Source organism: Drosophila eugracilis, unplaced genomic scaffold, assembly GCF_018153835.1.
Source record: "Drosophila eugracilis isolate 14026-0451.02 unplaced genomic scaffold, ASM1815383v1 contig_1807, whole genome shotgun sequence".
NCBI lineage: Eukaryota > Metazoa > Arthropoda > Insecta > Diptera > Drosophilidae > Drosophila > Drosophila eugracilis.
The window spans coordinates 68,568-78,847 of NW_024572652.1; the positions used below are offsets into that span (position 1 = coordinate 68,568).

The 10,280-nt window shown below is 42.4% G+C and overlaps 1 protein-coding gene across 1 annotated transcript; it reads right to left on the bottom strand.

The window, feature by feature from the left end:
- Positions 1-4,779: 4,779 nt before the first annotated feature.
- On the bottom strand, positions 4,780-8,491 carry LOC121529729 (mucin-5AC-like). Its single transcript, XM_041817657.1, has 5 exons — positions 7,861-8,491; positions 7,023-7,575; positions 6,267-6,469; positions 5,476-6,224; positions 4,780-5,253 (listed from the first exon to the last, which is right to left on the bottom strand). Exons 1-5 carry the CDS (start codon positions 8,489-8,491, stop codon positions 4,780-4,782), a joined length of 2,610 nt encoding a protein of 869 aa, XP_041673591.1.
- Between the last annotated feature and the right edge of the window lie 1,789 nt (positions 8,492-10,280).

Sequence of the window (10,280 nt, forward strand, 5' to 3'; positions counted from 1 at the left end):
ATTATTGTTTAATTAGAGTATATATAGTAAACACAAAAAAGATTTTTATTTATAATCATCATGTCTGTTGACAAGTTTTGACAATTTTCTAATTTTTTTTTCTAGTTTATTTTAGTTGTACTATTAAAAATGAATTTTGAAATTAAATTTTTAGCACAATGTTATTTTCGACCGACTTTATGAACATCTGTAGACTCTCATGTAGTTACCAATTTAACCTCTACACGTTTTTCAGGATTTTGCATAGTTTTCCCATAGACCGAGTTGTTCATTAATTTAAAAAAATCTTTTTCAAATTTATTCTTGGCATTCTGTCTATGTAAAGTGTTTAAGTCAATATAAGTCTTTAGCCAAGGTTTTTGTAAAAAGCGAACCCCTCCATGAATGGTTTTTAATATTATTTTGTATGCATTGTTGCAAATTTCTATAATGGATTACGTAATTTTTTTTGTTCCCGAGGTAAGCTATTATTTTTTAACAATATCCTCTTTAGATGCAAAACTATTTGACGGACAAAACGGAAGATCATTAAGTGTATCATGAAGGCGATAAGGGTAAATTAAGTCTAATTCCAAAAAATATACCTACTCTCTATCAATAGATATATTATGTATATCAAACTTTTTTAAGTCATTAGGGGACAACCATTCAAACCCTTCATATGGAAGAGGTTGTGACATTGCCTATATGGTTGTTTGCATCCAAATACATTAAAAATTATGATTCCTTTGTTGGATCAAAATCTATTAAGTATTTGTTATTTGCCTTTGTATAACTATGGCAACATTGTACTAATCCCCCTCGAATGCTATTTTGAATAAATATATACATATCGATATCTACTAATAACTCTAGTTGAATATTTGCGGTCTTTAACATGGCTGCCCAAGATAGACCTGGTGTAGTAAAAAACTGAGCAACTGAGGGTGTAATGAATAAATTTGTAAACATATTTTTTCTAAAATTTTCAAATATATAGCAGTCAATAGGAAAACATCAGTTTTTAAATACAACTCTAGATAATCCTTTAGACTTGAACAAGAAAATTGTGACCAGACATTATGTGCGTGTTCATAATCATCTTGAGAGCATTCCTTTCTGTCAAGTAACTATAGAATGCTGCTCTTAATGGTAGGGAAGTTTCATCAAGTCATCTTTTTTTTTTTTAAAATATGTTTTTATGTTTTGGACACCGGTTTATGGTTTTGGGCACCGAAATATATTAATCGTTATTTTACTGGGATTGCATTAATACTATCAGGAATTTTAGCCAACTCTTCAATAAATAAATAACAATCATATTTAGAAAAATTTTGGAAAAACATTGGTATAATTTACATAGTCTGTACTCGATGATGGAGTGGGGCGGATTAAATTTTCCACGGCAGATATATCGCAATTTTATCAATTTTTATTTACGGGAGTCAACCGTCTTCGTACAGTGTTAAATTAGCATAGTACTTAAATCTACGGGGGGAAAATGTAAGTGCCGCTCGGAGAGCGGAGTGCAGACCCTTAACAGTGCGAGAGAGCGAGATGAGAGCGATCTGGAAACACTTTTCTCACGACCGTTAAGGCCCCCAGGGCCGGTTGGGAGGCGAACTTGAATTGGGCCGCTTTGGCGTGAACACTCCAAGTTACATTTAGAATGACCTGCACCCCCAAAAAGGCCTGTTAAATGGCAATGATCCTTAACACTATCATTTAATAATATTTTTTTACAAATATGGCAATTTAATGAATCCTGAAATTCAAACTCGTCTTCAGGAGTCATTATGATTGGATTAATTTTATTTTTGATAAATCTTTTACAAGAGAGTCTACAAAATTTGATCCTGCGTTACTACCTATTTTTAATACAAATTTATCTAGATTAGAATCAAAGGCAAACTTAATATTATATAATAATCATAAGCTATAGGTATATGAGAGTTTAAATTGAATAATTTTGGGCTTACTAAAATATTTCTGGGCTCCAGTACAAATTCAAAGTCGGCGCACACGACAAACGGAACCTCAAGCTGCTGGCGGTGTTGGGTAAACTCCAGAGTTCGCTTGTGAATTTCCGGTAGCTTGGAGACTTTTCCGATACAAACAATCTTTTGTCTTAGAGCAGCATCCGCAGATCCAGAGAATTCAGTCAAAATGCTTTCCAATTCCTATATTTCGGGTATAGGTCATACGAGTCCAAGATCATTACATTACGTTCGTAATTCTTTCTGTTTTCCCCAAGTGCTCACTACTACCCTAAAAAGGTAAAAATTTCTTTAATTGGGGGTCCCAATATAGACCCTCCATAAATAAAAAGTTTGTTTGGTGTCATTGGAAAGCATTTTTCAAGCCCTTTTCAATAGTTTGCATTATACGATTGTAAGTTAAAAACTGCAACTTTTCATTAAAACGCTTAAAAATAAATGTCTACACCTACACGCACAAGCAGATATCAGCACACACTTGGGGATTGGGGTGAGTTCGCAGCTCCACAGACAAGCAGACCCGAGCGCACACTTGAGGGTAGGGGTGAGTTCCCAGGAGAACTCACCAAAGAGATAGCAAAGGGTCATGTCTTTCAGAAAACCAATGGAGGGATACATACCGATATCACTCCATTTTTTTTTTCGCGACTCCCGTTGCTTGACGTGCAACCCACCTCCCACGTCGGAATGTCAGACTTGGATGAAAGAGACTGTTCCCATAAAGAGAGGGTCACTTTTGGTAATCTACTGGTGCACAGGAATACCAGGAGACAGTCCCAATTCTCAGTGGAAATGTCGGAATAAGCCAGAGCGATCAAACACCCTTGGATTGTGCTCTGAAGATCTTTCAGAGCCTGGTCTGATTCGGAATTGACGGACCCCAAGTTAAAAAGGTTGAGTTGGCTGTTTACTAGCAGTCTCTTATTTTCGAAACGGTCTCGAAGCGCTGCCTATGCTGAAGCGAAACCCTCATTTGTTAGAGGGGACTTGGCTACGATTGCCTTATCCTCGCCGCTAGTTTTAGCGTTGAGATGGAAAAGTTTTTCAACCGGTGTCAGCCGAGTATTGTTGACATAAATTGCTGGGAAAAAATCTCTAAATGTTGGCCATTTTGGATGATCTCCCTCGAATACTTCAGTGTCGCATGGCGGTAACCGGAACCCAGACGGAACGTAGTTGGACTGATTGGGTGGAAGGGCGGAGGTTGAATGCTGCGGAGTGGCTTGATCCATGGGCTCGTTGAGCTGAACCGATAGGTCTTCGTACACCGAATAGCAATATTCATATTTTCGATACAGAGTCGCCAGAATCTCCTCCTCTCCTTCAGTCGTAATGCTGCAAACCGTGTCTTGACACGATTCAAATTCTCTCTCGGCTTTTTCCCAGAGTGAGCGGACTTGTTCTTTACGGACCTTGCAGGTGTGGATGGACTGAGCTGATTGTCCTGGAGTTTCTATGGTCGTTCTGAAATGACTCATCCGGTCGGACACCGTGATGAACCGCGCGAGGGCTGCAAATGCAATGTCGTCGCTCATTTTTGCCTGAGAACGAGTTTTTAGCGACTTTTCTGACTTGGTCTGGATTTGTGACCTAACCTTAGGCGTTAGCGGGCTTAGACCCAATCGTTTTTGATGGCTCGTAGGAACAGACCACTTCTTGTCGCCTTCTTGGGTGGCTAATGAAGTTTCGCTCCTTGCCTTCGTTGTTGGCTTTGAAGCTACTGGGCTTGAGGTGCGGGCGCGAGGAGATGCGGATAGCATTTTGTCTCCGGGCATTCCGGGAATCAGATTAACTGAGCAACCCTGAGTGGCTTCGTAGGAATCAGACCACTTCTTAAAAATTTGTCCTGGGATACGGTATCGCTCTTGCGGATCACCGGGGTGGATTTAAAAGGAACCGGAACGACGAACGATGAGAGCTCCGGTCTTCATTTGAAATTTGGAACGAACCGCTTTAATGTGCACGTAAATAACAAGAAAAAATGTATTTATTTATTTATTTAATAGATGTGAGCCGACGGCGTGTTGGACAGGCTTGCAGTGTTGAAGGGTACGTGAAATCAGATTATTTTGATAATAAATAATATAATATATTATATATATTTAATATATAATATAATAGATTGCTGTTGAAATTTTTGTTGGGTGTGCCGTTTGAACGAATGTGTGTTGCTTCCTTATGTATAATATAATATAATAGATTGCTGTTGAAATCTTTGTCGGGTGTGCCGTATGAACGAATGTGTTGCTTCCTTATGTACATATGTTGAGATGGTCGGGCATATGTACGTACATCAAAGAGTGTGCATCTGGATTATCTGTGTTTATGTATGGATGTGTGTGTTTGCGGGAAATTGTAATTATAAATGATGTGGACTGTATTGTAAATGTCGCTTTCGAAATGTTTGTAGGGTGTGCCGTGTGAACGAATGTGTGCTTTTCTTCTATATGTACATATGTTGAGATGGTCGGACATATGTACATACATCAAAGAGTATGCATAAAAGAAAGTAGCAGTACGATAAAAAAGCCGGAATATGGCGATCGTATGCACAAATGGAAATAGCCGATCAGACAGATTTAAGAAAGTTGGGTTCGTGGGAAATATCTGACTGGTCGGCAATGGAAATATGGAAAATTCGTACTTATCTTTATTGAGGTAAGAAATCCGCCTGTTGAACGCTGGTATGGTATTTGATCGTCTCCTGGAAAATCCGGTTTGAAGGACCAAATGATGGCACACGGCAGATATATTGAAATTTTATAAATTTTTATTTACTGGAGTCAACCGTCTTCGTACAGTGTTAAATTAGAATAGCACTTAAATCTACGGGGGGAAAATCCAATTGCCGCTCGGAGAGCGGAGGGAGACCCTTAACAGTGCGAGAGAGCGAGATGAGAGCGATCTGGAAGAACTGGGCCGCTTTGGCGTAAACATTCTCCCCCCCTGGGGGCGGCTGACGCCGTGGCTGAATGGGCTGTCGACGAGAAATCCCGGCCCTTTCGTGCAGATGGAGCAGCGTGTGACGGTTCTGCCCGCACTTTTTGCACGTGTCGCCACTGCGACATTGCTCCCCGGAGTGTTGATGAGCCAGGCTATTCGCACAATATTTATTGATGAGAACGGCGCGGAGCCGCTTGTCCCTTCTGAGCCTGAGGAACCGGGTACACTTCCGTAGAAGATGGATGCCTCGACAGACTCGGCAGCGGTAGGTCTGAGTACCTCGAGAACGCCTGTCGTCCAAAGTTTGCGAGGACGTGGAGCCATGGTTTTGATGCTTTAATAATACAGAAACAAAGGGAAATTATAAGTGAAATTAGTCTGTATTATAAACGGATTTTGAAGCATAAGGAAGGAAGGCGTTATTGCGGAGTTTTAGAGTGAACTACTCTTGGATTAAAGAACGGAGCGGAGTTTGGAGGCAGACTTGAAGGAGCAAAGCTGCAGGGTTACCAGGTAAGTTTGGAGCCAATGGGGATTCAGTTGACGTAGGAGTTACTGTTCCTTGAGGAAATTGTGGGACAACAGGTGGAACTCCTGCTGGAGTAAAACACGATGGCGGCAGTCCTGGTGCAATTGGTGTCGGTGCAGGACCAAAGACACCTCCTACAGGTGGCTTGAATATTCCTTCAGCTACGGTTCTTGATGATGTTCCAGGCAAAGGAGCAGGTGGCGCAAAGAAACTTCCCACTGCAGGGGGAGCTACTACTTCAGTTGAGGGTACAGACTGAGCCGTACCGGGTACGAAGCAGTTACCTCCCGACGGTACGGGAGGATTTAAGCCCCCAAACATGTTCGACGATGGAGCGTGGGCTCCTGTCGAACTTTCCGAGTAGCCTCCTGGTTGCTGAGGATTGTTGTAACCTGGCTCACTGCTTCGGCCAGTGGCGGATTGGACGAGTCCTCTGATATTTTGCAAAACTCCCGTAGGGACGAAGCTGGACAAAGAGAAGAGTCCTCCGCCGGATTTTCGTTCTTCTGTGGCAGATGGTGCTGATTGGGTTGTTGGTAAGGGGGAAAATAATGTAGATGTTGTAGGTGGAGAAAATAAGGATGCAGCAGAATCTTCTCCAGCATAAGAAAAGAACGATGAAACTGATGAAGGTGCTGGTTCAGCAACGAACTGTGCAGCACTTGAAGTCGGTGATGGTGCAGCTGTTGGTGGTGGTGGATACAATGGTATGCCCGGACTTTGCCCCGATATAGCTGGCACTGGCACGAATAATGGAATCTCTTGCTCCACTGGCGCTGATGGAGCCGAATAAATATTTCAGTCCTGATCTACTCTACTTGTGGACACAACTTGTGAAGCATTTACTTCCGAACTGGCTGGTGGATTTTCTTTCAAAACAGGTTCGATAACACGAGGCGCAAATAATGCGGCTTCGATGGGTGTAGTCATCGATTCTTCTTGAATATTGGACTTCTTGGGTTCCTCTTTTGTGGGTATGTTCTCCACCTCCCAGTACTTAGTGACAAGTTTTCCTAAGACCCTGTCACTCGTGTCGGTTATCCGGGTCGTAAAAACTGATACCCGCTCTTGGCTCGAAGTACTAGAAACTGGGCCGGTAAGCACCCAGCCAAAAATAGTTTCCCGACCTAGGAGAGAGCCACAAATGTTTGTTCGGGTGCCGCTCAGCAAAACGGGATGAAAGAATTTCAGCTCCGATAAGAACGTCTATCTGGGATTTCTGGAGTCATGTGGGATCTGCCCATTGAAGGTTTGGCCAATCTCTCAGGACATCTTGTGGAATGGAATGTGAGGGTAATCTGCCTGCTAATTCTAGCAGAACATACGCTGCGGTGTATAACTGCATACCCGGCTTAGTAGGAGAACGAATGGCGAAATGGCAAAGCCGAGTTGACTGGGCAGAAACGGTCATATTTAAACCCGAAACTTGGGCCTGGATGAGACGGAATGGCAGCTCAGAACTTGGCCGTGCCTAGCAAAACAGCTCTAGGACCGGTTGCGAAATAATTCTGCACGCCGGGCAGATTTTCTGAACCGTTGGCGGCCCCCTGTACAGCTGGATTTGGTAGACTTACCGAAGAACTATTCCCGTCAGTTGGCCCACGGGAATCGAAGTTGCCTTTATGCAGCAACGTATGATGCTAGTACATTCACGTAGCTGGTGGCCTCTCGCGAAACAATTTAAGCAAAGCCGTTTCTGTTTGATGTAGTTGGTTCGCGCATCGACAGACATCTGGAGAAAACGCTGGATTAAGCGTACGGGATGATTCTCTCTTGCGCACAGATCGCAATTCTTTGGTTTTGTGACCACCTTAGCTTCGAAAGAGTTGAGCTTCCGGGAGAAGGGTGGACTCTTAGTGCTAGAGTGATTGCTGAGGCTTGATTTCATATCCTCAATCGCCTCTAGCGTTCGGTATCGGTCACCAAGAAACGTGTTCATCTCATCCCACGTCGGAATGTCAGACTTGGATGAAAGAGACTGTTCCCATAAAGAGAGGGTCACTTTTGGTAATCTACTGGTGCACAGGAATACCAGGAGACAGTCCCAATTCTCAGTGGAAATATCGGAATAAGCCAGAGCGATCAAACACCCTTGGATTGTGCTCTGAAGATCTTTCAGAGCCTGGTCTGATTCGGAATTGACGGACCCCAAGTTAAAAAGGTTGAGTTGGCTGTTTACTAGCAGTCTCTTATTTTCGAAACGGTCTCGAAGCGCTGCCTATGCTGAAGCGAAACCCTCATTTGTTAGAGGGGACTTGGCTACGATTGCCTTATCCTCGCCGCTAGTTTTAGCGTTGAGATGGAAAAGTTTTTCAACCGGTGTCAGCCGAGTATTGTTGACATAAATTGCTGGGAAAAAATCTCTAAATGTTGGCCATTTTGGATGATCTCCCTCGAATACTTCAGTGTCACATGGCGGTAACCGGAACCCAGACGGAACGTAGTTGGACTGATTGGGTGGAAGGGCGGAGGTTGAATGCTGCGGAGTGGCTTGATCCATGGGCTCGTTGAGCTGAACCGATAGGTCTTCGTACACCGAATAGCAATATTCATATTTTCGATACAGAGTCGCCAGAATCTCCTCCTCTCCTTCAGTCGTAATGCTGCAAACCGTGTCTTGACACGATTCAAATTCTCTCTCGGCTTTTTCCCAGAGTGAGCGGACTTGTTCTTTACGGACCTTGCAGGTGTGGATGGACTGAGCTGATTGTCCTGGAGTTTCTATGGTCGTTCTGAAATGACTCATCCGGTCGGACACCGTGATGAACCGCGCGAGGGCTGCAAATGCAATGTCGTCGCTCATTTTTGCCTGAGAACGAGTTTTTAGCGACTTTTCTGATTTGGTCTGGATTTGTGACCTAACCTTAGTCGTTAGCGGGCTTAGAGCCAATAGTTTTTGATGGCTCGTAGGAACAGACCACTTCTTGTCGCCTTCTTGGGTGGCTAATGAAGTTTCGCTACTTGCCTTCGTTGTTGGCTTTGAAGCTACTGGGCTTGAGGTGCGGGCGCGAGGAGATGCGGATAGCATTTTGTCTCCGGGCATTCCGGGAATCAGATTAACTGAGCAACCCTGAGTGGCTTCGTAGGAATCAGACTACTTCTTAAAAATTTGTCCTGGGATACGGTATCGCTCTTGCGGATCACCGGGGTGGATTTAAAAGGAACCGGAACGACGAACGATGAGAGCTCCGGTCTTCATTTGAAATTTGGAACGAACCGCTTTAATGTGCACGTAAATAACAAGAAAAAATGTATTTATTTATTTATTTAATAGATGTGAGCCGACGGCGTGTTGGACAGGCTTGCAGTGTCGAAGGGTACGTGAAATCAGATTATTTTGATAATAAATAATATAATATATTATATATATTTAATATATAATATAATAGATTGCTGTTGAAATTTTTGTTGGGTGTGCCGTTTGAACGAATGTGTGTTGCTTCCTTATGTATAATATAATATAATAGATTGCTGTTGAAATCTTTGTCGGGTGTGCCGTATGAACGAATGTGTTGCTTCCTTATGTACATATGTTGAGATGGTCGGGCATATGTACGTACATCAAAGAGTGTGCATCTGGATTATCTGTGTTTATGTATGGATGTGTGTGTTTGCGGGAAATTGTAATTATAAATGATGTGGACTGTATTGTAAATGTCGCTTTCGAAATGTTTGTAGGGTGTGCCGTGTGAACGAATGTGTGCTTTTCTTCTATATGTACATATGTTGAGATGGTCGGACATATGTACATACATCAAAGAGTATGCATAAAAGAAAGTAGCAGTACGATAAAAAAGCCGGAATATGGCGATCGTATGCACAAATGGAAAAAGCAATACGAAAAAAAGAAGCCGGAATACGGCGATCGTATGCACAAATGGAAATAGCCGATCAGACAGATTTAAGAAAGTTGGGTTCGTGGGAAATATCTGACTGGTCGGCAATGGAAATATGGAAAATTCGTACTTATCTTTATTGAGGTAAGAAATCCGCCTGTTGAACGCTGGTATGGTATTTGATCGTCTCCTGGAAAATCCGGTTTGAAGGACCAAATGATGGAGTGGGGCGGATTAAATTTTCACACGGCAGATATATTGAAATTTTATAAATTTGTATTTACTGGAGTCAACCGTCTTCGTACAGTGTTAAATTAGAATAGCACTTAAATCTACGGGGGGAAAATGTAAGTGCCGCTCGGAGAGCGGAGTGGAGACCCTTAACAGTGCGAGAGAGCGAGATGAGAGCGATCTGGAAAAACTTTCTCACGACCGTTAAGGCCCCCAGGGCCGGTCGGGAGGCGAACTTGAATTGGGCCGCTTTGGCGTGAACACTCCAAGTTACATTTAGAATGACCTGCACCCCCAAAAAGGCCTGTTAAATGGCAATAATCCCTAACACTATCATTTAATAATAATTTTTTACAAATATGGCAATTTAATGAATCCTGAAATTCAAACTCGTCTTCAGGAGTCATTATGATTGGATTAATTTTATTTTTGATAAATCTTTTACAAGAGAGTCTACAAAATTTGATCCTGCGTTACTACCTATTTTTAATACAAATTTACCTAGATTAGAATCAAAGGCAAACTTAATATTATATAATAATCATAAGCTATAGGTATATGAGAGTTTAAATTGAATAATTTTGGGCTTACTAAAATATTTCTGGGCTCCAGCACAAATTCAAAGTCGGCGCACACGACAAACGGAACCTCAAGCTGCTGGCGGTGTTGGGTAAACTCCAGAGTTCGCTTGTGAATTTCCGGTAGCTTGGAGACTTTTCCGATACAAACAGTCTTTTGTCTTAGAGCAGCATCCGCAGATCCAGA

Bases quoted from the DNA above. Each gene is read 5' to 3' on its own strand.
- LOC121529729 (XM_041817657.1), bottom strand. From the start codon at position 8,491: ATGCCCGGAGACAAAATGCTATCCGCATCTCCTCGCGCCCGCACCTCA. The intron at 7,576-7,860 runs GTGACACTGAAG...ATTCCGAATCAG, and splicing joins TGGGTTCCGGTTACCGCCAT to ACCAGGCTCTGAAAGATCTT. The intron at 5,254-5,475 runs GTAACTCCTACG...GTATTATTAAAG, and splicing joins CACAATTTCCTCAAGGAACA to CATCAAAACCATGGCTCCAC.